Raw genomic sequence first — 26,409 nt, 5'->3', positions numbered from 1 at the left:
AAGTTCCCATTTTTGAAAATATATAATTAGTAAGACTTGAGTAAAAAAAAAAGTGAATAGCTTCAAAACAGTCGACTTCAAAAATATTTATATTCTTAAAAATAAATACACGTGTATTTATAATCATATTTACGAAATAAATGCACAAATTGTGTGCAGATTTAACACACATTACAACAACAACAACAAAACAACAACAACGAAAATGGCTTTGGGAACATCGTATGGAGAATAATTTCAAAGGATACAACGTTACAGTTGAAACATATCTGACTTAGACATAACTCTAATACGCATCACTCGTGTAAGGCATGGTCTGGGCGTGAGTTTATGTCTCTCCCCGATATGTTTTTCTTTTGTACCGAGTGCTGTTGGGTACGATTCTCATCGGCACAACCTGCACAAGTGTCTTAATTTTTACGCTCAAGATGTGTACCTCATAACACAAAAACAGGTTCCAATCGACTGTTAACAATGTCAGCGCCGCTATCAAGAATAATGAGCGAGGATGTATTAGTATCTGCTTCTTCTATCGAACTCCCCTTTAATCCAAAAAGTTGCAACAAGTATAGTTTTTACAGCGACAGATTAGGCGGAAACATTTTTTTTTATATACTGGAAAACTGGTGATTAAATAAACATATAATCTGTATATAGACATATGCAACAACCAGATGTACATATTCTTTATTTCTTTCGGTAAAGTCACGTAGATAGAAAAAAATATAAGTAAATTAAATAAAAAAAATAACAGGGTGACGATCGATTGTGTTGTGATCGAAACGTCGTAGTTTATATTTTATTTATTTTATTTCCTTTAAAATTTTCGATCTCCGTGACTTTACCGAAAGAACCAAAGAATATGAATTATTGCAGTCACGAAAGTTTTAAGTCAAAATTTAACCTGATTTACATCATCAACAATTCGTGCTTAGAGCCACGTTCATACGCACACGAGCTGAATTGATCGATCGCTCCATCTCCTTTGAATGCGTGCCATTTCATGACTGCCACTGTCACTACTCATTAACCATCGGCAATAATCATTAATCGGTATCATCATTTGCAACATTTAATTATCGCAACTGTTACAGAGTCCTCAGTGACGAATTCTATCCCTTCGCTGGCACTATCACATCGGCAATACCGGTAAGAATAAGATAATTGGCATTATTGAATAATCATAATTACAATGTGCTTTCAATGCAAAGGGACGCTCATGTATCACGAAACGACCCGAGCAGCGTCAATCGCAGCTCCGTCCTCTCAACACGCACGCTGAGCAGCCCTCTGCCTCCACGCGTCTCTCCCCTCCTGCCGTCACCGATGGTGATAATTGTTTTTTTACCCTTCTATCTGGCAACAAAACTGACACCTTTTTTTACAAGGAGTCATGTTTGCATAAACCACAATATCTGCAGTCATAATGCAAAAAAAACATAACTCTGATAATGCATGCACTGTCCTTGAAGTTGATTGGTCCACACCGAGACAGCTTTCCTTAGAGCCTAGTCTCACATGGGTTGGATCAGATGACGCCAAATAGAAGGGTAAAAAAACAATTATCATATTTTTTACTGGCAAATGAGGTTCCAATGCCGTCACCGATGGTCTCAAGGTCTCCCGCATCGCAGGTGCGGGTCGCGCAGCGCGGCCCACATGATGAGCGTCTGGAAGGGCTCCACTCTGTGCACCAGAATCGCCTCCCTGTAGTAGCACGGGTGGAAGGAGGACACCAGCGCCGCGCGCTTCGGCGCGGGCAGCGAGATCCCCGCCGTGCGGAACGCCGGGTGCCTCGTGGGCGCGAGCCCCAGGGCCGCCAGGCACTGCCCCAGGAAGACGTCGTCGATGGGCAGCACGGCGAGCTGCCCGGCGACGCGGCGGATGTCCAGGGCCGTGCGCCCGGCCATGAGGATGCCCCCGCCGCCCACGTAGGGCGGGTACGACTCTCCGGCGTGCACCTGCACGGGCACGAAGTACTTGCTGCTGGGCGCGCGGATGGGACCTACGTTGGAGATGACGTAGCCCTCGTAGAGGTGCCCGTCGCCCCGGCCCGCCCGCTCCTCGGCCGCGATGCGCTCCAGCAGGTTGGGCGTGTTGACGAAGACGTCGTCGTCGCCGTCCAAGACGTAGCGCGCGCCCGCGCAGCGCTCGTGCAGCCAGTCGAGGAAGAGCAGCTGCTTGAGCGTCAGGTTGAAGAAGGTGTCCAGGAAGTTCCACTGCACGATGTCGCCGTGCTCGCGGCTCTCCTGCTGCAGGAGGGCGTTCAGGTGCACGCGCCTCTCGGGGGTCTCCCCGCTCGGCACCCCCACGAGGAACACGCGGCGCACCGGGCGGCCCCGCGCGTTCCCCTCGCGGCCCCACGTCCTCCTGATCACGTCGCGGCGCGCCAGGTTGCGCGCGTCGCTCTTGATGGCGAGCAGCAGAGTGACGTTGGGACGTGAATCGCACTTGCTGCCGTCCGGCTGCAGGATGAGCCCGAAGCTGCGGCAGTGGCGGTGAGTGAGGAAATCTTGCACGGCCTGAGACAGCGAGGCGAAGCCCTCCACGGCGTGAGCGACGGTCGCATTGGGCAAGCACCTAGCGGAGCGGCCGTCCCAGCTCGGAGCGCCGTTCATTGAGCTCTCGTCCCAAAGCCTGGGGAAGAGCTGCTGATGCTGCTGCTGCTGATGCTGCTGCTCGTGTCGCTGCTGCTGCTGGTGGTGGAACTTAGGCCCCGAAAAGGCAGTGTTCGGGTCCCCTCTTCCCGTGCCGTCCAACCACGGAAGCTCTGACTCTGCTTGTGACGGGTGACCCTGATCAGCACCTGTGCTCCGCAGGATAGCCCGGAGTTTGGGGTGAGCTTGGTGGGGCGTGGAGTCGACGAGGATGTTGTAGGTGAGTATGAGAAGAGTTAACGACACCAACGTGAAAGCGAGCAGGGCAGGCACGTGGTTGAGCGCGACAATGATTTTCATCGTAAGTCCTCGTTATATTGTTATCGTCTTATTTGTCTGTTTTGTAAAATTTGTTTTCGTGTTAAATTCGAATTTTTGTTTTACCCGATTGCAATAGAGGTATTATCATAATATTGTTCTTGTGGTCATATGTACCTACACACGCCATACGTACGAATACGCATCAGGCTAAGCTGGCGATGCTTCTATTAGCATCGCTCGCGCTGCTGTAAATAGCGCACACACGCAGCGGGGTAACTCGGCGTAACGGGGGAGTGGACATTGGGTCTCCTGGCGAGTCCAGGGAAGTCGCGCCCTCTATATGAGACCCTCCTTCTCCTCCTTCTCCTCCCCCCACATCCGGCCAGAGATGTGTTTATTTGTACACCTACGGTTCTCTTTTGTTGTATCCAAGGCGGCTCTTTGGAGATCTGCATCGAACGCAGCGCGCTCAGAGGAACGCACGCGATTCGATCCTCATGTTGCGTGCGAAGGCTGCAGCAGCAGCAAGAGCAGCAAGAGTTGCTGAGGAGCCTGCCCATGTGGAGATCTGCTGCTAGCCACGACTAGCGCGCTTCGGGAGATAGTTCGTGTAGCTTTGCTATTCCTCCTCCTCCGTTGGATAAGCGCAGACTGCAATGGATAATATAGGGCCCGTGCGTGATACTGTATTAAACGAAGGTTCTTTGGTTTTTTCGGTAAAGTCACGTAGAAATAAAATAATATAAATAATAGAATACGACGTTTCGATTGCAACACAAGCAACCGTCATCGGGTGGGAATGAATGCAAGCTCGGAGAGAGACACATGCAGAGAGAGAGATAAACACAGACACGGAGAGAGACACACACGCAGAGAGAGACACACAGAGAGAGACACACACAGAGAGAGAGACACACACAGATAGAGACACACAAGAGCAGCAACACATGGGGGAGAGACACATAGAGAGACACATAGAGACACACACGGAGAGAGAGACACACAGAGACACACACAGAGAGACACATAGAGACACGCACATAGAGACACATAGAGAGACACACGCAGAGAGACACACAGAGACACACACGGAGAGACACACACGCAGAGAGAGACACAGAGACACACAGAGAGACAACGCCTCTGTGACGAGACATTATATATTACTTTACCATAACGTAATCAACCAGGTAAAGTGTTAACTGTTGTGTTAGCCGACTCTCGGTGTTGCATTGCATTACATTTCTAAGTTTACTAGGTTTGTTTTCTCAAACTTCCAATTTCTCTCTCCCCTGCCGCTCTCTAAAATTGTACTAGTTTTATCAACTTCCAATTTCTCTCCCCCTGCCACTCTCATTGACATGCTAATTTCTCTGCCCCCCCCCCTCTATAAATATAATGCCTCGTCACAGAGGCGTTGTTTCTCTGTGTGTCTCTGTGTGTCGCTTTCTGCGTGTATGTCTCCCTATGTGTCTCTCCCCCATGTGTGTCTCTCTCTATGTGTGTGTCTCTCTCTCTGTGTGTGTCTCTCTCTGTGTGTCTCTCTCTGTGTATGTCTCTCTCTGTGTGTGTCTTTCTCCGTGTCTGTCTCTCTGTTTAGGTGTGTCTCTCCGAGCTTGCATTCATTCACATGATGGCGATTGCTTGTGTTGCAATCGAAACGTCATATTCTATTATTATTTAATTTCTTTCGACGTGACTTTACCTAGAACCAAAGAGTAATTCCTGCAGTCACGAAAGCTTCAAATCAAGTTTAAATGAAGGCTCTTTCCCGGGACCGGAGAATGTTGTGGTTATGCACCTACAAAGCATACGCTCGTGGTTTTTTTGGGTTCGTGGCATTTTTGTCGACTGGTGTTGCCGAGTGGAGCTTAATCGTGGTAATCTGCCTCCGCTCTGCCTTATCAAAGCGCCGCAGACACCTTGCACCGTGGGTTTCCTGGGTGATGATGGCAGCACTGCTGTGGGCGGCACCTCCAGTTACCCTATTCGGTTACTCGGCACTGGCAGGTTAAGTTTAAACTAAACTATTTTTTAAAATGTATTATACCAGGTAAGGCCAACTGAGCTCTTTTTCTGAAGCGACCTGGTCACAAAGGACAACTCGACGAAGTGGCGTATCACGTGGACGTGCATTGCGGACAAATACCCTCAACGCGTCTTTGTAAATGTGGAGGGAAAAACCGGAAGGGAAAAAAATCCACGCGACCCACGGGGAGAACGACACGCAGACTCCAGATATACAGACGTCAGGATCAGTTGACATCTCGCCGCCGTGGTGGCCCCGCGTAGCAAAGTATGCACGGCAAACGAGTGTACGGCATGCATACCGGGGAGGGGAAGGCGAGCACAAAGAAGATATTTAATGCACGACTTTGCATCATGAACACCGCCCGATAAGGTGGTCGCCCTCTTCGACGTGCTCCCTACTTTGGCTGCCATTCCATTGCGAGTCTCGCCCATTGGCCATCATCCTGTCTCGTCACGTGCCATGCTCAAGCCAATGTTCTTTTCTTCAGAGTGGCACAGTGGCGAGATGTTGACTCCCACGCCCGGTGTTATACAGGAGCCCGTGGGTTCGTCTATCTCCCCTCCGGGGTTTCCCTTCACATTGAGAAACAATCATTTCGAGTATTTGGCTGCTATACAGTTCCACACGATCAGCAAAGTTGTTGAGCTATCATTTATGTGCACAGGTCACTTTTGAAAAGGAGCTATGTAGCCCAGTGGCTCTTATCCGGTACGAAAAATTGAGTTTCGGTTCAGCTCGAACATGATGTCTGATTTTTGTTTGGAGCTCTTTATTCACAGTTAATTTCCTGCATTTTATTTACCTCAGAAAGCCCGAGTATCAATATTATCTTTCAGCAGGGCCCTGCATGGAAATGTTTGGCCAATTCCTTTTATCGTATTTAACAATTGGAGGAAACCGGGGTACTTTAAGGAAGTTGTTTTTTTGTAGTTGAGAAAAAAAAAACCACGCAATACGAGAGGAGGACGCCACTCAAACGTGCGGATTGACGAACCTACTTGCTGCACTGCCATCTCCTGGCCACACGACGGCAATGCGACTATGGGGGAGTCACCGCAGCTCCCCCGCGCTGTGGAAGCTGGGGTGAGGCGGTGTCCTGAGAGGGAACGAGCTCCCCGTGGTGGCGAGCTTAGATTACGGATAGAATCTGCGAACTTTGCCCCCCCCCCCAGCACTTCATAACGGAAAAATTAACCCGTAAAAACAAAGTTTTTCACTATAAATCCTTTATATGCGTGGCATCGGTTTTATTTTATTGTTCATTTCTGTTTTTCTTGAGTAAGAGTTTCATTTTTATCACATTGGTATTTTAAATTAAATATGAAAAAACATTTTCCTAAAAAGTGGAAAATTTTGGAAAAATGTTTTCACGAAAATAAATTGTCACGCACAACGAGTCTGTGTGCAAAATGTCAGCTCGATTGGATCACGGGAAGTGGGTTCAAAAACGACCGAAAGATTTGCACGGTCGTAAGCGCGCAAGCAAGCAAGCGAACTTAATATAAAGGATTTAATAAAAAGAGTTCTACTGCACCGCAATGATTCTCAATCTACGCCACGACTGGACACTCCACCGCCCCATTACTGAGCCTCATCAGACAGTGTCACCTTTATGAAGAGGGAACAACGCGGACTCGAAATGCCGTAATTTTTTTGTCCAAATTCCCGTGGCTGTGCCTTAGCCGTGTTTAGGAAATCTGGGTGCGTCTTTTAGCTATATATAAATATACAGCTTGCGCCTCTTAGCCATATCTAAACGTCAGGGACGTGCGGTCAGCTGAGGCAGGGGATGCAGAGCCTCGCCTGTCATACTCCAATGAAAATATCTGTTGCTAAAAATATATATATAAAGATTTTTCCACTGATCTGTGTTATAAATGTCATTTCTATACGATTCCAATCATTTTTATAGTAAAAATCGCCACATTTGCCGAGCTCCGCTGCAAATACAGGAAGAGACGAGAGGTGAGGCAGCGACGAGCTCAGCCTCCCCTCTGATTGCGCAACCCCTCAGTAACTGGATGGAGCGCGGGCAATAAGCGCGTGCCTGTTACTATCTCTCAGTGTGTCACCAATGTAATGTTTGTAGACCCCTTCATTTCATGTCCTCGCCTTCCATACTCCAGGTAACTTATTTCACGTATGTGTATTAATATATTTAGACTCGCTGGTCTCGTCATGAAACTGCAATGAAAAAGCACCAGGGGAGGCAGCTGTCACATCTGCCTCACTGAGGGGGACGTGTCTAACACGCCCCCCTCAGTGAGGACACGCCCCCTTCAGTGAGACCACGCCCCCCTCAGTGAGGACACGCCCCCTCAGTGTGTGAATCTGGCTCTGACACGAGCCAGTGCCTCCCCAGCCATTGACCTCAGCGCACGTCACTGCAAAACATGCCGTGGGTGTCCCTTAGCCATATCTAAAACAATTACGGGTGTATGTTATCTTAAGCACATGGGTTGTCTCTCAGCAATATCATGTTGCTCAGTATCAGGGCCGTCCATCGAGGGGTACAAATCCCACTGTGTGGGTCAGCCGACGCCTTCAAACCAAACCGCAAGTGTTCCATCTGACACCGTGACGTCACGCGCAGGACCCCCCCCCCCCCACCAAAGTGCAGGGCCCGGGGCGGCTCTGTCCAGAGTACCCGCGACATGTCACCCAGCCGTTGCCTCCTCCATACGCACCGGGCTCGCGATGGCGTTGTGAAAACAGCGCAGCGCCTTGCTCAGATGCACGAGGTCTCTCTACACTGCACGAGGTCTCTCTACACTGCTGGCACCCATCATTTATTGACGCGTTCACGGATATTCAAATGGCAGCTTCAGCGTGCTAAAACGTGTGAATGCAGGAATGTCAAGACAGTTAATGGGTAAACAATAGTCGCTGAAAACGTCCAGCAATAAAGTTAGTCACGCGACGAGAGAGACATAGTGCAGAATTACGCCCGCATACACAGACACACCGATACGTGTTACACAGACACACACACACACCGATACGTGACACACAACAACAACAACCGCCATGCGCCACTAAGTGGCGGTGATGTCATCACGACGCTTGTGCCAGGCCATGTGCACCTTGAGGCCACGTGAAGTGTCGAACGCCCCCTGGCAGGAGGTCACGAGGCAGACCCAGCAGGTGCCACGGGTCGACTGACCGAGATGACCGAGATGACTGGCTGATGCACCACCTGTGCCCCCTACTGTGCAAACTTGCTGTGCTTTAGCTACCCGGCGCTCCGCTCGTTGTTGTGAGCGTGACACACAGACACACACACACCGACACGTGGCACACACAGACACAGGTGCATTGAGCAAAGAGGCATAATGGACAAAGGGCCATATTGTGTCTATCCTGCACACGAGACATTGCTGTGCGAAACACCAAGTCTACGTGTTCATGTTGCGCCCCTTTGTCAATCCACTGCTGGATGAGAACCTCCCGAAGCACTGCGATCGTGGGGGGGTGGGGGTTATTTCACCATACTTCACCACACCGGTGAGTACGGGTTTGGTGAAGGCAGGGAACATAGGAGTGGGAGCACAGAAGTACGGTACAATGATTGTTCTGCTGCTGCCTGCAGGGTAGCCTCACAGCAGCATGTGACGCCTGTTAGAAATCACGGCTGTCGCCCATCCAAGCACTCTCCAGGCTGACGTAAGATATAGAGTCATACTCTTTGTTTTTTTCGGTAAAATCACGTAGGTAAAAAATCAACTAAAATAAATGAAAACAACTCAATTTAATCACGACGTTTCGGGCGCAACACAAGCGTCCGTCATCAGGTGGTTGCGCCCAAAATATCGTGATTTAATTTAGTTGTTTTCATTTATTTTATTGTATTTTTTACCTACGTGACTTTGCCAAAAAAACAAAGAGTATGAATCCTTGCAGTCACGAAAGCTTCAAATCCAGAAATATACAGTAATGTTCGCAAACAATCGAATTTGAAACACGCAATTTCATTCATGTATAGTTCGTGTGACTCGATATTGATCAATGAGACGATAATACATTGGTGTACGTCTATATAGCATTCATATATTATAAAGTACCTTATGTATACCAGCTATTCGTTTAAGACAATATATAACAGTTCGCAATTCATACTTTTTTTGAATGCTACATTTAATGTTAACATTCATGAAAATCGTGTTAGGCTTACGATGTATTCCTGTAAATGCGTACGAATATTCTACAATTGTTAGGACAGAAGGTCTGAGCTGGTGCATAAGTTGTATAATGTACTGATTGATTCTTTATCAGGAACCACATTTATACATACAGCATTCCGTTTGTTTTAATACTGCATATCCGCGTCCTGTTTTTTTTTCTACGCAACCGAACACTGTGCTTGTCAGGAGAAGCAAACTATAGATTATCTCCTGCGATGTCCTGCAGCACCACAATGCTACTCCTCAAGATTTGACAATGCCAACACCAGAAGCGGTGACCTGTGCAGAATATTTGCAAAAAACTATATATGTTGGATAGGAGACACGAATAAGAAAAATAACAATTTTAATGTTCCTTATTTGTGATATTTTTCAGCACTAACTGGATGTAATATTCACGTATTCTTTTTTTAATACGTGAATTTTTTTACATCTCCCAATATTATACAAATTGTGCTGTAGACATTAGGTTGGAGACAAATACATCTCAATTTCGCAGTGCATCTCCCAGCGTTAGAGAACGGCCCGTGGAAGGTGACATCACAGAACTACTTCTGAGATCCCTCCACGTGCCTCTTATCTACACTGGGAGGTGGTGGTGCTTCTCGCATGCTTTGCTTGAGAAACGTCAGTCACTTGACATGTATACCAACATTTGTTATGAACCTGAAACACTGTTATTTTGCAAAACTAAACGAAATCCTAAATTTATTTTTGTGTGCAGCCATTGGTGACCAGAACTCAATACACCAGAGATGCCGATTTACTCACGAGCAGACGATACCCAGATTTGAACCAATGACCTCGACGGTGCCAGCACAATGCACTGAACTCTTGGGCTATCCGGCCACCTCCACATACACCATTCCATGCGTAACGCATGCACCTCTGTCGGTGCCACGTCCATCAACATCCAGCACCAGCCATCGTCCCGCAGCAGTTCGTCTTCGCTCTGTCACCCCCGTGCCACCATCATCCGTAGACGTTGCTGGGCCGGGGCTGGTAGTTGTCCGCCAGCCACACGAGGCCTTCGTAGAGGCCGTGGCCCATGATGGCGCACGACGGCTGCACCAGCCATCGCCTCGAATCTCCTTCTCCAGGACGGGGCAAGCCAAGCGCCTCCTGCAGCTCGGCTGGACGCATGGCCTCCGGCGCGTCCTGCTTGTTCGCCAGCACGAGCAGCGAAACGCCACGCATCTCGGAGTCGGACAGGAGGCCCGACAGCTCTTGCCGTGCCTCGTCCACCCGGTCGCGGTCCCCGCAGTCCACGACGAACACAATCGCCTGGGTGCCCGTGTAGTAGTGGCGCCACAGCGAGCGGATCTTGTGCTGCCCGCCCACGTCCCACACGCTGAAGGAGGCGCTCTTGTAGGTCACGGTCTCCACGTTGAAGCCCACGGTGGGCACCGTGCTCTTGGTGGCCACCCCCTTGCCGCTCTTGAGCTTGTACAGGATCGTGGTCTTGCCCGCGTTGTCCAGCCCAAGCATGAGGATTCGGATCTCCTTGTTCCCGAATGCCTTGGAGAAGACTTTCCCCATTGTGCGTGTGAGATGTCCTTAATAGGCGCTCGCTGACAGCACTTGGCCCAACGGTCTGTATGCCGATCATAGAATAGTTTCGAATGTATTTTAGGCTTTTACTCCACGTCTCAATGTGTCTGTGGTAATGCAGACCACCTATAGAGTGGAATTACTGTGTATAATATTTAGTATAACAACTAAACAGCACCTTTCACCACTGTCAGCCTTCCTGTGAAAAGAGTATTCGACACAAGTTAGACTAAGCGCGGAGTCGTTATGGAGCACGTTCATTAAAGGGAGTACAGCCTCGTATATAGAGACAGCTCGATTGTCATCACTGATCAAAACAAAAACATGTCAACAAAATCACCACGTTCATTTCAATATGTGCACAAGTACCAATTGCTCTAAAAGTATGTTTTATTATTTTCTTACCAACTCAGAAGGTCGGCCAACATTGGGGCCCAAGATTGAGGACGCTGTAGGCACAGAGTGAATAATCGCTCGCTCGCTCGATCGCCGGTCTCGACTGTCTGCTGCTCGAGGTCAAATTCCCCCCACAATGCTGCTTATGTGTAACAGATCTTTAATGTTTTATGGGGCAATTGGATTTAGCAACAACCAGAGTGTTTGAGGCAAGTGGCTGGCGGCGGTAGATCCCGCGTGGAAGTATGTACTGGTGATGTCTTACCCAAAAAAATTAGATGAGTTCAGTGCACAGATATTGATGTTGCTGTGCTGAGCTGTTTGAAGCATTCTTGCAGCGTGTCTGGGCAGAATGAAGTAAGAGCTGAAGGGCGTGCACACGTGGCCTCGGGTGCGTTGATGCGATTTGGGCAGCTGGCTCGCGGAGGTTAATGCCACGTCAGGGCACCGAGGCAGCACTTTTGGGACCCCTGGGTTCGGATCCAGGTTTCAGTGGCCCAAATAATTAACCATGGGGTTGCAAGTGGGGTGAGCTGATCTCAGCGTCGTCACGAAAGGAGCTGAATGGAGTTTAAAAGACAAATAAACAGCTTGTGAAAGACACAATGCAGAAGACCCCTGGGTCTGATCTTCCACGAAGCTCACGTTCCACCCTACACCGCAACCGCACAAACCATGGCAGATGCGGATACCTGATGCACAAATGGAAACTTAAAAACTCTCCAGTGTGCGACTGTTGTCATCCGGAACAGACCGTACAACACATAATGACACAATGCCTGATCCACAAACACGAGGAGACATCACAGCGATACACTCCGCTACTTCAGATGCGGTTATTTGGCTCGACCACCTGAATATGAAATTGTAGTTGTTAGTCTCCATCTTCGTCAGCCATACGGAAGAAGCGTCGTCATTTCTAAGAGATGCCTTCAATTGCCATTCATCCACACTGGGCTATGTATCCACCCACATACCCTCCTGCAGATGTGTTCGTCACAAGATAAACAATTTATTAATTCGACTTACCACCAGCTTTGAGTATTGCAAGATGTTTGGTTAAATTGCCATGACATGGCAAACAGATTAGTAACATGACATTGACAAAGATAATGGAACAATAGCTGAAAAGTGCATAAAGAACCAATGGACAAGTGCTTCTTTATGTCATCGGCATCACCAGATAATTGACATTTAACTAAACTAAAAACTTTTTTTTATTTTACCAGGGAAGATCCCCTGAGCTCTGTAGCTCTTTTCCAGAAGCCACCTGGCCGAAGATTATCGCCAAATGAAGTGGCTTATCAAGTTAAAATGTATAGCAACCAAACACCGTACAAGACTCGAAACGCATGTTTCTTTCACAGAGGCGACCTCATTCTCGGAAGAGAAAAGGATCCCCACCACCACCACTTGCTAGTGTGTGTTGTTACTTTGAGCCTTACCCCGTGTATCGACAGTGCAATGTTAATGTGCTATTTCATTGAGGGACTCTGTTGTTGCTTTGCTGCCTTGCCCGAGCTTGCATTTGGTGTTGACACATCGGCAGGAATGTATGCACTTATGTGATTTGCATGCGTTTGTTAACGTTTAGTGACTTGCGTAGCCTACGTTGAATTCCTATCGTGTTTGTGTATTGTTTGTTGTTGTCACTTGCTGACACGCGCCTACTCGACATCTGTAACATAGAGTTGTATAGGGTAGATAAAGATTCTGATTTATTTACTCTTAGCTACTTGCTTCCATTGTTTCATATTTTGCAGTCCTATCGACGTTGTTGTTGTAATTCGCTGACCCGGCCCCAACTGGACATCCGTAAACAAAATACTTTACAGCTCTTTGGATTGCTCCATCAGCCTGAATTGGGAATTGTATTCCCCCTCCCCCACCTTGCCCCGCCCCCTCCCCCACTTTACCCCGCCCCCCTCCCCCACCTTACCCCGCCCCCACTTTACCCCTCCCCCCTCCCCCATCTTGCCCCGCCCCTCCCCCACTTTACCCCTCCCCCCTCCCCCACCTTACCCCGCCCCCTCCCCCACCTTACCCCGCCCCCTCCCCCGACCTTACCCCTCCCCCGACCTTACCCCGCCCCCTCCCCCCACCTTACCCCGCCCCCTCCCCCACCTTACCCCGCCCCCTCCCCCACCTTACCCCGCCCCCTCCCCCGACCTTACCCCGCCCCCTCCCCCCACCTTACCCCGCCCCCTCCCCCACCTTACCCCGCCCCCTCCCCCGACCTTACCCCTCCCCCGACCTTACCCCGCCCCCTCCCCCCACCTTACCCCGCCCCCTCCCCCGACCTTACCCCTCCCCCCACCTTACCCCGCCCCCTCCTCCACCTTGCCCCGCCCCTCCCCCACTTTACTCCTCCACCACTTTACCCCTCCCCCACTTTACCCCTCCCCCTCCCCCACTTTACCCCTCCCCTCTCCCCTACTTTACCCCTCCCCCCATGTCCCCCCCCCACCCCTTTGCCCCGCCCCACACATTTCCCCCCCCCATCTCGGGCCTCTTCATCTTCCAGAAGAGGCAGCAGGCCGCCTTCCCGATCCGCCATTCCCATTACCCGCGAAAAAACAACGCGCCCCTCCTCCTCCTCCTTCATCTTCCTCCTCCCCCGCGGGCCCCGTTGCCGATTCCGCCGAAAAGCAACGGAATGGACGACGTGGAGCATAACGTGAGCGACAATTATCGCACTGCGGCGGGCGTATGTATTTTTTATAAAAATATAAGAATCCGCTTTGTTAGAAAACAACACGGGCGATGATTACAAAAAATAAGAAAAAGAAACCACCGCGATATTGAAACGGAAATTAAACAACGAGGGCGGGCGAGCGGCCTTGAGGGAGGAGGCCGCCCGCGTCGCTCCGCGCTTTCTTTGTGAGCCTCTTGGCTGCAGCTGAAAGCCGCGGCCTAAAGCCTGGACTAGGCCTCCGCGCAGCCTTGTTAGCTGATCGTAACGGGACTATTCGTATCTACTTTTTGTTTACACGTTGCCATTAGTCGCGGGCGTATTTGCAATTGTTTCGAGGCGTGCAAAGCACGGCGAATTGATCGGGACGAGCGTTGCGTTATGATCGAGTTCGCGTCGAGTTTGCGCGACACCGCGTGTTGGGGGGCACTGGAGTGCGTGCATGGCTAACGGCGGCCATGGGGGGGGGGGGGGGTGAGGCTTTGGGGTGGAGGTCAGATGTGGTGAGGGCATGGGTTGATGAGGGCATGGGTTGAAGACGTAAAATGGTGAGGCAATTGGTTGGTGAGGGCATGGGTTTGGTGAGGGCATGGGTTGATGGGGGCATGGGTTGAAGACGTAAAATGGTGAGGCAATTGGTTGGTGAGGGCATGGGTTTGGTGAGGGCATGGGTTTGGTGAGGGCATGGGTTGATGAGGGCATGGGTTGATGAGGGCATGGGTTGATGGGGGCATGGGTTGAAGACGTAAAATGGTGAGGCAATTGGTTGGTGAGGGCATGGGTTTGGTGAGGGCATGGGTTGATGGGGGCATGGGTTGAAGACGTAAAATGGTGAGGCAATTGGTTGGTGAGGTGGGGGGTGGTGAGCCGTGGGTTCGTGTGGGGTGAGCCATGGGTTGGTGTGGGCGATAATGCGTGGGGTGTGTTGAGGCATGTGTTGGTTATGTTGTTTGGTGGTGATACATCGGTTGTTGAAGCTAGCGGTGGGGAGGTGTGAGTTTGGTGAGGTGTGGTATAACATGGGTTGGTGAGGCGTGGGATTGAATAAATCACAGATTACAATCTGATTTTCGAGGTACGGTTAGTGAGGTGTGGGTTGATGGGGTGAGGAATGGTGAGGCATTAATAGATGGAGTGGGTTTATAGGTGATAAGATTATTTGTTGGTAGTGAGTTCGTGCGAGGTGGCAGGGTGAATGGATGATAATGGGTGGTGAGGTCAGGGATGGGGTCAGGGTTTGTGGGATCCGGAGAGGAAATGGTGTTGACTCATGAGTGCTGAGGTCTGTAGAGATGGGGTCAGGGATGGCGATGGTTTGTGAGGTCAGTGGTGATGAGGCTCAGGAGTGATGGAGTTATTTGAAGTGAGGGCGAGGTTAGTCACTGGTGGCAGGAATCGGGGACGGTGAGGTCTGAAACGGTTATTGGTAGTGAGTGATCTGAGTGGTGCTTTAGTCAATGGTAGTGAGCTTGAGGGAGTTAACGTCAGAGGAGGCAAGGTCATGGGCTGGTGATGTCAGGGCTGGTGCTGTAAGTGGTGGTGAAGCCGCGTTGATGAATATGTCTGTGATTATATCTTAAAAGGTGAGGTCAGAGGTCTTGAGGTCAGCTTTGTTGAGGTCATGGGTAGTGGCGTTATGGATGATGATTCCATGGGTAATGAGGGCATGGGGGTGGTGAGGTGGTTGGGCCTTTTGGATGGTGAGAGCTCGGGGGTGTTGATTGTGGGTGCACGTGGTGGTGAGATCATGGGGCTTAGAGCCATGAGCACCTGAGATGAGGGTGGTGTGATGGGGTGTTGGATAGCTGGGTTATGGTCTCGTGCAGGATTCTTCAACTAATGGCCTGTAAGCCAAATGTGGCTTGCGGATGCACTTGGAGCCCACCCTCGCCGAGACGTACATATTTGTGAGATAAAATAAATAAACATGAGATAAGACACCTGAAGACAAAAGTACACAATTGTCACTTCTGCAGACATGACATTATTTCATGTGACCTCATAGCATCTGTACACATGGCAAATAACATATCTTGACCTGACACCACATGCATATTTTATCATGTGGCCTGCCACAAAAAAACAAGATCTAGGGGATGATTGTGGAGATGGTGGTTAATATTGTGGGGTGGTGCGTGGTTGGGGTGTGAGATATTGGTTGTCTAGGGTGTTAGATTTATTTTGGGTTGTTCGAGTGTGGGGATGTTGAACATGTGGGATATTGGGAGCATATGATGGTTGTGGTGTGCAGAAGTGTTCCATCAAGTGGCGGTGGTGCATCGGTTAAGTGATCGAGTGGTGAGTCATGGGTTGTTGCGTAGTGACACAAACTATATAACCATTAGGTAGGCTGGTGAAGGCTTTTCACCACTGTTGGTGGAATTATTCTTGAAGAGTAACCATACCATTTTAAAATATTTGAACTTAAGTGTTAGTGGTAGCAAGAATTAATGTTATATTATTAAATGTGCTTATTGTCATTGATGTAATATCATAATTTTATATCTGGCTTGTGCAATGTTGGTTATGACAGGAAGAGGTAGGTGTGATGTTAATGATGTTACATTACATTTACCTGTGTGTGTGTTCTACTCCCATGCATGTGTTCCTTGCAGAATAATGTTGAGGACCCAAAGAAGCCGGCTCCATCCCCGGTTGTTCACATCCGGGGACTGGCTAGCTCTGCCGATGAATCGCAGGTCATGGAAGCCCTGCAGGAATTTGGAACGGTCAGGTATGAAATCATAAGCCCAATATATTTCCACTGCAACAGGGGACACATATTTTGATTGAATGGCACTGGAAAGAGTTGACAAGACAGTATTATTTTGGTTACACTTTCATAAGGCACAGGCACCACTTTAGTTCTGTGGTACTGTCTGTCTTGTTGCCAGCTGTTGTGTTACTGTATTCACGTCAGTTCAGATTATGCATAAAACTAAGAATATAAATGTTTTAAAGAAAAGGATAAATATATTTATGATGGTGGAATTTTAAATATGCAGTGCTTCAGTGAATGTATCAACCTAAAAACGCAAATGTTATCAAATAAACCATTTGTCTTGCGAGCCGTAAATAAAACAGTACATGTTGATCACTTTAACGTTATTATTTGGTTTGTTTCATATGTGACACTTCTTATCAGGCTTGGCTATAATACACACATTTGGTTATTCATTGCGTAGCCTTAGTGAAATTTGCTTTAAATTTGATATCTGAGCAGGATTACTTTTGAATAATTTCAGCATCTCAAAAATGTTACCAGAAATGCTTTTAATAAACTACAGCTATATTATAGAATTTGGATTCTTAAGTTGAGTTACAGGTGTTGCTTTATCAATGATAATATTTAGTGAGCTTTGATGTTTATATGTCATGATGTAGCTTATTATTATGATGAGAACACTACTGGTTAGTTATCTTTTTTATTTTCCCCTCACAATAAATTCCAATGCTGTCAGCATCACGACTTCAGGTGAAGAAATTTCCTTTCGGAACTCTTGTTGTATGTAAACATTTTTTTTTTATTGGGGAACGGCCCCAGAAGATGAATTTACAGATCTACTTATGAAGTCCCTTGAATTTGCATCTTTATCCATGCTCAGGCCACACTTATTTGGATAGTGTTCATGACATGTCAAACAAACAATTGTACACCTCCCTTCTGGAATATGACAAATTATAATAAAAACAATCATATATTATTTTTTCTTCTGATTATAAAAAAACATAAACAAAAGTCTATATGATTGTTTTTTGTGGCGTAGTTTTGAGTCAACAGAGTGAGAAGACCAGCAACTCGCTTCAACTGAGAACCTGGTTTAACCACAGGTGGCTGTGCAGGTTAAAACCTGGGATCCCAACGGATGCCGGCTTGGTGCTCTGAAACACTCAGCCACCTGAGCCACTCAATCTCCCTCAACAGAGGTTCCCTATTAATCACGGCTGCGTGTTGTGTTCCCCAGACACGTGGTGATGATGCCACACCGGCGACAGGCGCTGGTGGAGTTTGAGCGGCTTGAGGATGCTCGTGCCTGCGTGGCGGGGACGGCTGGTGACCCTGTGTATGTGGGTGGGCAGCCCGCATACTGCAACTTCTCCACCAGCCAGCGGATCTCGCGCAAGGGTGGCACCCCGGCCGACGATGTGGCCAGGACCAACCACATCCTGCTGCTCACAGTCAACAATGCTCTGTACCCCATCACTACCGTGAGTTGCCCTGTCTGATTGTGGACTCCATTTTGTCTTTAAAATAAAGACCTAATTTAAAAAAACGATGTATTTGCCCCCTTGTTGTTTTTATGTATCTAGGTGGTGACGTGAGTTTAAAGATTAGTTTAGGAGAAACAAATACTTAAATGGTGAATGTGTGCTGCCATAGGGCTGCAGTGATGTTATCGCATTGATTTTATTGCAATGTATAAAGTGCCGTGATGAGTGCCATAGTCGTATTTGCACATTTACAAATCTTGAAATCCCTGTTGTATAACCTGGGACATAGCTTCGGTAAGTAACTGCAAGATCACTTTTTGGGTTTTTTTCCTTTTCCCAAATATTTAACAAATAAGTGTTTGTGTTCCCATTGCATGAGAATGTATGCAAGGTAAAATGTCTTAAATGCCAGGTAAGATGTTTAATTCTATATTGATATTTAGCTTTTGAGTGCTGTTGTATAATTAAGGCACTACATGGGGAGCTATGAACCATCTCTGGTGACCACAACTGTCGTTTAATAATCCAGGTTGACTAGCAACAATACAGTTTCTCCTTGGGGAGCATCAATTGTTCAAGGTCAAGTTGGCTGAGTTGCTTTTCTTCTGTTTGTGCAGGAGGTGATTCACACGATTTGCAGCCCATATGGTGTGGTGCAGAGGATTGTTATCTTCAAGAAGAATGGAGTGCAGGCTTTGGTGGAATATCCTTTGGCATATTGTGCTATGTGTTTTATCATGTCGTACAATTTAAAAGTTAAGATGTGAACTTTAATCTACAACACATTGTGTACGCTATGTAAATACTTTGCCTCCTGTAATTTACTTGAACAGAGCCAATGCTTTTTCTTTTACCAATATAACAGGTTTCAGTCAACATGTGATTGAGTAGTGTGGCAATTTGGTAATGATTTAGCACTTGTCCTCCAGTCCTGTTTTTAATCCTTTAACCCTAACACAAAAAATGCAATCTCTTAAGGATGCTCGTGCGGAGAGAGTTCATTATAAATGTACAAAAACTCGAATTTGGTAGCTGTGCTGAGCTCTTGAGGAAGCATTATTGAGGATGGACATCTCTTGGTTTTGTCAATATGGTGAAGTAGGCATAATGGCATTTCAGTGAGTGAAAAATGTGGATTGAGCTTGCAGTTCCTGTTAACGGATGTGTGCATATGACTGAAAATCCAAAAGTAAAGATGCACTGAAACATTACACCAACATCCTTTATCATCATTCGCCGTTCTCCATGGACAGTGGCTCTCCGTCATATACAAATAGTTCTTTATTGCACCTCCTATTTAAAACAACCATCTAAATATTAACAATTTTGAATTATTAAAAACCAATAATCAACAGACTAGGTTAAAGGGCCACGACCACTCCCTGAAATAAAGGTCAACAAAAACAAACGATTGTATTAACAATCACATTTTCAGACGGACTTGTCAATGTGACAACGATTGGACATAAACTACAGGACATTATTAGAACACTTTCTAAAGACTGCAATGTCCTGTGTAAATTATGGTAAATAATTTTCCTATGTTTTGGTATATTGCATTGTCTAAAGTGCTACATATTTGAGCTGCAAATTCGAGTTTGATTCCTGGCCCCAGTTAATGTCATTGGTGAGTGGTGTCTTTACCCGTCCTGGATCCCTCATTTGCAAATTGGAGCTAAACAGTCCTGTTTGTAAGCAATCCCCATGAGCAATATGGCATGGGGAGACCATCATCTAGCAGTGGAATGACAAAGGGCTGTAGCTTTTTCACAATGTACTCTATTACTATGTTTTTCCTTTGGTGTTGTACTGATTACCTTTTAAGTGATTTCTCCTTAATCAGCGCACGTTTGATTCCATCCCAAGTGCTCAGCAAGCCAAGAGCTCACTCAATGGAGCTGATATTTACTCTGGATGCTGCACATTGAAGATAGAATATGCCAAGGTAATGCTGTATTATTTTAGTGTTATCGTTTATAACTACAGGGGTTTTATAGTTTTGCATTAGTTGATTACATCAAAGTGTTTAGAATGCAGCTATTTTTCTTCATTTTATTGATTTAAAAACTTCCAGCTTATATTTGCTGCTACTAATAATGCCTTGGTTGTGTGTGCTGTCTCTCACCCTACTGTTGGAACGGAAGCCTGCACGTCTAAATGTGTACAGGAATGATAGCGAGACCTGGGACTACACTTTGGAAGGTCCTTGTGTGCCGAGTAAGTAGCAAATTGTAATAATTTGTATCTATATATGTTGAACTTCTTTCTGAATTGGCATAGGATGATACACAAATGCTTTTGTGGTTAGGTTTTTAATGTTAGATGCTGTTAAGTGCTAAAAGTGACACCTTTCGTGCAACCGTTCATGTGCATATTTAAAATTCCTCGTGAATGAATACCCGTGTTTGACCACATGAGCTGCTTGTCACTGCAAATGGCTGCTGTTATACTATTAAACTAGTTGGGGGTTCATAGTTTCATACAGTACATACCCAGAACGAAGCATCACTTAAAGTTTAAAATTGAAACCACACTGTTGAAACAGGAAGTGGTTCTGTAACCTCTATACTGTTGACCGCTGCAAACTTTTGTTGTTTCTCTTGAAGATGGACAGCAAAAGAAGCAGCCAGCACTGCTCGGTGACCATCCGTCCACTATGCGAGGATATGGTAAATGCTGTGTGTGGAGCCACTGCGCAATTTATAACCTCGTTTTAAGATTAGAAGCACCCAGTCATGAATGAAAATGGCAGCTCAGTAGACAATTCTTGATGTGTGTGTTTATTCTGCAGGAAACCAGCAAGGAAGTTACTGCGCCCAGAACTACTCGTTCAATAACTACACTTCTGGCTCTCCTGGAAGCCCTTACAACCACACTGCGGAGGCACGTTTGGGGGTATGCATGCTGTATCTAGCAGGTTTTAGAGCAGGGTTGTCAACAGCCATTTTGGGGTTACCTTTCAGAGTAATGGCTTGCATTGGACGTCCAGTTAAATTTAACTCAAATGTTTTTCTGGGCAGTAGATGTTAAGTACGTGTTGTGGTCTGACTGCATGATTTAGTTGTGAATCTTAACTGCGGGAGTGGAAATGTGCTTGTTTCACTGCCATTGTACATTAAAATTGCATTACTTAGGCTGCATAGCGTTACTACGATCATTACCTTTCTGTTACCTGGGGACAATGAGTTTAAAAAAAATTATGGTATACAGTGTTTAGTTTGCTGATAGTGTTTGTAATGATGCATTGATGTGTGCACTCATGAATTAGTAAAAAATGTTCATGTAAGAAGTGATGTTTTGCACATTATATGCCAAGTTTACCTTTATAATAGACCACACAACTGATAGTGAGATGAAACGGATGATAACAAATACTAAAGATGGAAATGAAAGGATTGATTTAAAATAGAATCTCACCTTGAAATGTGGGAATTGTGGCTTGAGCAATGGGCCAAATTGTTGCATTGCTATTGTCATGGCTGTCGTTTGCCGATTTTTACTTGTTTTGTTTTAAACGTGCTGCAGTTTGGCAATGCGCGTCCGACCACACCGATGAGTGGACCGGGCACCTGTGCCCCCCACAACAACCCATGCCCCATGGGGGGCTCAGCTGCCAACCGCGTGATGATGGTGTACAACATGAACCCCAGCGTGATGAACTGCAGCCGCCTCTTCAACCTCGTCTGTCTGTATGGCAATGTCGAGAAGGTTAGAGGCACAACTTCGTCGTCGTTGGTATCTCTGACCAGCTGGGTGTCGTTTTGGCTTCGTGTGACAGTTATTGAATTTGGCTGCATTCTATTGATTCCACTAGCATGCATGGAATTTGTCATGACGATGTGATACTAATTGTTGAGATAATTTCTGTCTGCCAGCATTATAATTTCATAATCTTTTGCCAAGAAAGTCATCGGATTATAACTATTCGAATTAGTATGGGTAGCATTTGTCCCATCATGATCATCATAATTTTGATCATTGATATTATTGCTAGAATTACATTAATGATTTCTTATTTTATCCAGAAAGTAGTCATTTACTAAGCCAATGCAGTTAAAGTGAAATTGGATTTTGTTATTTTTGGTCTGTGAAGGTATTCTGAATTGATATCTTTAAACTGTATGGATTAAAGTAAAACCTCAAATGTAATACAACTGTGCCAGGGAATTGACTGCAGGATAGTGTAGTATCCCTGTCTCAGGCTTGCAGTGTAAAAGGTTGCAAATTGTCGTGTTTTGCGTGTGACTGCTGCAGATCAAGTTTCTGAAGAGCAAGCCTGGCGTCGGGATGATTCAAATGGCCGATGCAGCTTCAGTGGATCGTGCCGTTGCAAACCTCAACACGGCACAGCTGTTTGGCCAAAAGCTCAGCCTCTCGTACGTACAGTTATTGCTTTTATTATCTATACATGTTCCTGTTGGTGTAATAGGTGTCGTTTATTGTTATATTTGTGGGAAGCTGATGTCCTATGTTTGCTAAGGCTAGCCAGTCCCTCCAAGATTTTCCCTTTGCAGAAAATTGTGCGTTAAACTGAGCTCCTCTGCAAAAGTAGCCCTCTCCTAATAGATAACTGATGTGTTTCTGAGCTCTTCATTGCAATTGTGTTGAAGTTGCTAGGTGTTATTTTGTTCGATTAGACTCCTTAACGTGTCTACTTCTCTGGTCTTGACGGCAGGGTGTCGAAGCAGCAGGAGATCGTGGCAGGCCAGGCCTTTGAGCTGGAGGATGGCTCGGACAGTTTCCGTGACTTTGTGGGCTCCCGCCACAACCGTTTCTCCACGCACGAGCAGGCTTCCAAGAACCGCATTCTGCCGCCGTCAGCCATCCTGCATTTCTACAGCGCCCCGCCAGAGTTTTCCGAGCAGGCTTTCATCCAGGCACGCGTCATTACGATGAACAATGAGCCAAGTTTGTTCAACGTGGCACTGCCTATCTTTGCATAACTGGTTGTGGTTAATTCATATTTTTTCTTGCGAATGCGGTTCAACTGCAGTGGGTAACATGCATCGGTTCTTATTTCAGATTTGTGAAGAAACTGGCGTGAAGAAGCCAAACGCCTTCAAGCTGTTTTCATCCAAGAGTGAGTTTTTCTTAAAGCATTTGCAAAACAGAAGTTAAATTAACTTGAGTAACCATGATGGTAATGATGTTTTTGTAAAGACCATGGTATTGCTGATAAAAACAAATGTGTGCCATTGCCGCCGGACTAATAATCACATTGAGATATGTGCAATACTCAACTATAATATTGAGCGGAATGTCTCCTAGGATGGAAGATTATGAACGCTTTCAAAAGTGCAAATGAGCATGCGGCATTACAGAGATGGGGAATCGCCTTTAACAGTAAAAAATACATTACGATTCATTGGTGCCAAAGCATTTAAAATGGAATGAAAATGTTATGCTTGACAAGACGCCCAATTTACTGTAACTTTATTTCAGCACCTGACGCTTTTTACTGTTCCCACAAAAGCTTGCTTTCATGTGGGTTAAATCCAGAATGAGTGGAAAAGCACTTGAAGTGTGTGATTAGATTTCATTGGATTTACACCTCAAATTAAGACTACTGTAAACATTTTAGCTAATTCTCAACCGAAAATTGATGCAGTCAAATGTACGACTTGTTAATTTTAAATAATAACGGATGAATCATTTGGTGTACTCTTGATTTTAAAGTTGTGCTGTCTGAGTGTGGACTAATGTAAATAAAGCCCAATTGTCCGTTTCACACAGATTTTGCGAATACATTATTGACAGGTGAAAGGACATCCTCTGGTCTGGCAGAGTGGGACATTAAAAACGATGCTACAGAGGTCGTGGCGGTGGTGAACCACCATCAGCTCAAGAATCCCAGTAAGTACTGACACACCTCTGCGTGTTTTTTTAAAATCTTGATTACCCTGATTGTACAAATTGTGTTTATAGCTAATATCCACAGTTCCTTGTTAATTTATAATGGGCAATATTATTAACGTTGCCGTTTGTATACATTGTTGCATCGTACAATTTTTGCAATTTTCATCAACCGTTATATACATTATTTGGGAGCCTCAGATGGTACTGCATTAGAATGCCAAACTATTTTCTTAACGAGTGTCTCAGGTTATGCAAAGAAAATCCACATGATGGGACAAATAAAAAATCAATACTTTACATCTGCAACCTATACACTCTACTGTGAACTCAAGTGCACAATTATATACGTAGGTCTGCTCCACCATCACCTGCTTCCAACGCGCACTGAGCCCAATAGGCATGTGGCACACCGTGTCAAATACCCAGGTGTTCAAATGTTTGCGTGCTTGCGTTTTCGTTACAGATGGGTTCTTCGCTTACACGCTGAAGCTCTGCTTCTCGTCAGCCCAGCAGGTGGCATGAAGCGCCCGTGGCGGGGCAAACGCACGCGGGGACTAGAGATAGAAACCCCACCGAGTCCGCGCACCCTCCTGCACGCACGCCCCTCCTCCCACCGCCCTCACCCGCACAGCCGTCAACTTGCACCGCCCACCGCGCACCCACAGTCCAGCCCTTAGTCCGACAAGCCGCAAACGACTTACACCCATGTCGCAAACTTGTTTCATGTCTTGATTTCATTTTTTTTTCGTCTTTTTGTCATGCAAAGGTGCAAAATGCACCCGATACTGTACGATTAGGGCCACGTTGTGAGCTAAAGTTTCGCACACAAAAGTTATTTTAAGAAAATGGTCAAGGATTTTGTTTTTGAAAGATGGTCGTTTTATTGCTTTTGACTCCCCCCAGGAAAATGAATGTAAGTCTGTTTTGGTTTGTACAGGCGGTTAATTATGTTGTGGTCTGTATGGAAAGTAACCAAATGTATAAAGGTATTTCTTTACCGCTTCACAAAATTCAAAAGAAAAGTCGTACTCAGATTTTTAATGTGATTTGATATTTAGTTACAGTATTTCATGTCGCAGTACCTGTCAATAAAGGGCTGGATTGGTTATGCAGGAAAATGTTTTGGGTCATTTTTTGTCTTTTCATGGCCTGCTTTGTGTTGTCATGTCAAATAAATTCTGACCCCAGCAAGTTACCTCATATTGGCTGATGGTAACATCACATGTTGGCTGGGGTAAATTCTATTAGTGTTTGCAAGGGTATATACATTGATATGCATATTCTAAGCATATCCAGGTTAGTGCATACAAGTACAAGTGTTAATTTTTCCTGAAATGCATTTTACAGAGAAGTCACTATGAGCTACATGCAGTTTGAAGAGAAAGTACAACTTGATTATTGTGTTAATGTGTTCGATATTGGGTATTCCAAACAAGACGACACGCATGTCTCTCCTCCGGCCGCTATGGTCCGGAATTCCACACAACTCTCATTGTCCGCTGCCCCCCCCCCCCTCTCTATTTAAAGCCTCGACTCAGTGGCGCTGTCTTTCTTTTTGTCATTGGAGGAGCGTGGTCAGCCCGGCGGGGCTGTTGTGTTGTCCGGCTCTCTTGTGTTGTGTTTTTTCTCATTCATTCGTACCTGATGACGGTTGTTTGTGTTGCAATCGAAACGTCGTATTCTATGATTTGATTTTCTACGTGACTTTACCGAAAGAACTAAAGAGTAAGACGTGCATGCAAATTGCATGTCCATAAGCAAGTCTTTTGAAGATCCTTTATTTCATGAAAGATGTGTGGATTTTAATGAACAAAAAAAAGGGATGATGGAAGATGGTCAAGAGTAGTGAAGGGGAGTGACATCCAATGAATGGGAGGCTTCTGAGAGAACATTCATTGAAGAGATGGAGCGATAAAAGCTCGTTTGGAAGTGTTAGGTGGATTATTGCATCGCGGAATCGTGAGATGGAAACGGGTTGGGAGGCCTTCATCTGGCAGTGGTGTGACTTCGGCTGATGAGGAAAACGACCAGGAGGAGGTCTGATGAGACGTTTCTTCCTTGAACATGAAATGGTGAGTAGACGACCTCTGAAAGTGTTACAATTAGTGAAATTATAAAAATACGGTGCGAGTATGCAGGTGAGCCACGCACTTACGACCTAATTGGTTCCTGGGCGACGCTCGCATGTGCAGCCGTCGTAATTGGAACCCTCATTTCCCATAGGCGCAGCAGCGTTATACATTGATTGGGGTTCCGTTCCGGGAAACCCATTACATTCCATAAAAATACCAAAGTGACCACGAAAATAAATGAAAATAACCCGAAGAAACATGGTAGCTTAATATAACCTTTCCCAACATGAAGTAAAAACAAACATTTAAAAATCGCTAAGTACTTTGAGGCATGTGCATCACATTTTCTCTTCTCAGACGTCGCGAAAGGCGAATTTTTGCAGAAAATTGACAAGCGAAGAGCGTTGAGAGATGCTGCGTTCGCTCTCGGCGCAGACCAATTTAGACCTTACTGGTCACCCCGTGCCCTTATACATCTCAACGTTCATCCTACAAAGTC

The 26,409-nt window shown here is 46.2% G+C and overlaps 3 protein-coding genes across 3 annotated transcripts; 1 reads left to right on the top strand and 2 right to left on the bottom strand.

Moving 5' to 3' along the window:
• Nucleotides 1-1,523: 1,523 nt before the first annotated feature.
• Nucleotides 1,524-3,075, bottom strand: LOC144723458 (N-acetyllactosaminide beta-1,3-N-acetylglucosaminyltransferase 3-like). The gene has a single exon (XM_078602231.1). The coding sequence runs from the start codon at nt 2,955-2,957 to the stop codon at nt 1,614-1,616; it is 1,344 nt and encodes a 447-aa protein (XP_078458357.1). The 5' UTR covers nt 2,958-3,075; the 3' UTR covers nt 1,524-1,613.
• A 6,913-nt stretch (nt 3,076-9,988) lies between these two features.
• LOC144723460 (ADP-ribosylation factor 6-like) lies at nt 9,989-10,760 on the bottom strand. Its single transcript, XM_078602232.1, has one exon. It carries the CDS (start codon nt 10,668-10,670, stop codon nt 10,104-10,106), a length of 567 nt encoding a protein of 188 aa, XP_078458358.1. The 5' UTR covers nt 10,671-10,760; the 3' UTR covers nt 9,989-10,103.
• Nucleotides 10,761-15,062: 4,302 nt separating this feature from the next.
• LOC144723727 (heterogeneous nuclear ribonucleoprotein L-like) lies at nt 15,063-24,956 on the top strand. Its single transcript, XM_078602663.1, has 14 exons — nt 15,063-15,092; nt 16,386-16,504; nt 17,736-17,979; nt 18,600-18,680; nt 19,826-19,927; nt 20,127-20,199; nt 20,589-20,651; nt 20,774-20,877; nt 21,508-21,690; nt 22,237-22,358; nt 22,658-22,859; nt 23,005-23,062; nt 23,740-23,835; nt 24,302-24,956. The coding sequence occupies exons 1-14, from the start codon at nt 15,063-15,065 to the stop codon at nt 24,358-24,360; spliced, it is 1,536 nt and encodes a 511-aa protein (XP_078458789.1). The 3' UTR covers nt 24,361-24,956.
• The last annotated feature ends 1,453 nt before the right edge of the window (nt 24,957-26,409 follow it).

The sequence above is a fragment of the Lampetra planeri genome, chromosome 18 (assembly GCF_965212315.1).
Source record: "Lampetra planeri chromosome 18, kcLamPlan1.2.h2, whole genome shotgun sequence".
NCBI lineage: Eukaryota > Metazoa > Chordata > Hyperoartia > Petromyzontiformes > Petromyzontidae > Lampetra > Lampetra planeri.
The sequence above is the reverse complement of the archived record's forward strand: the minus strand, read 5'-3'. Positions and strand labels throughout refer to the sequence as shown.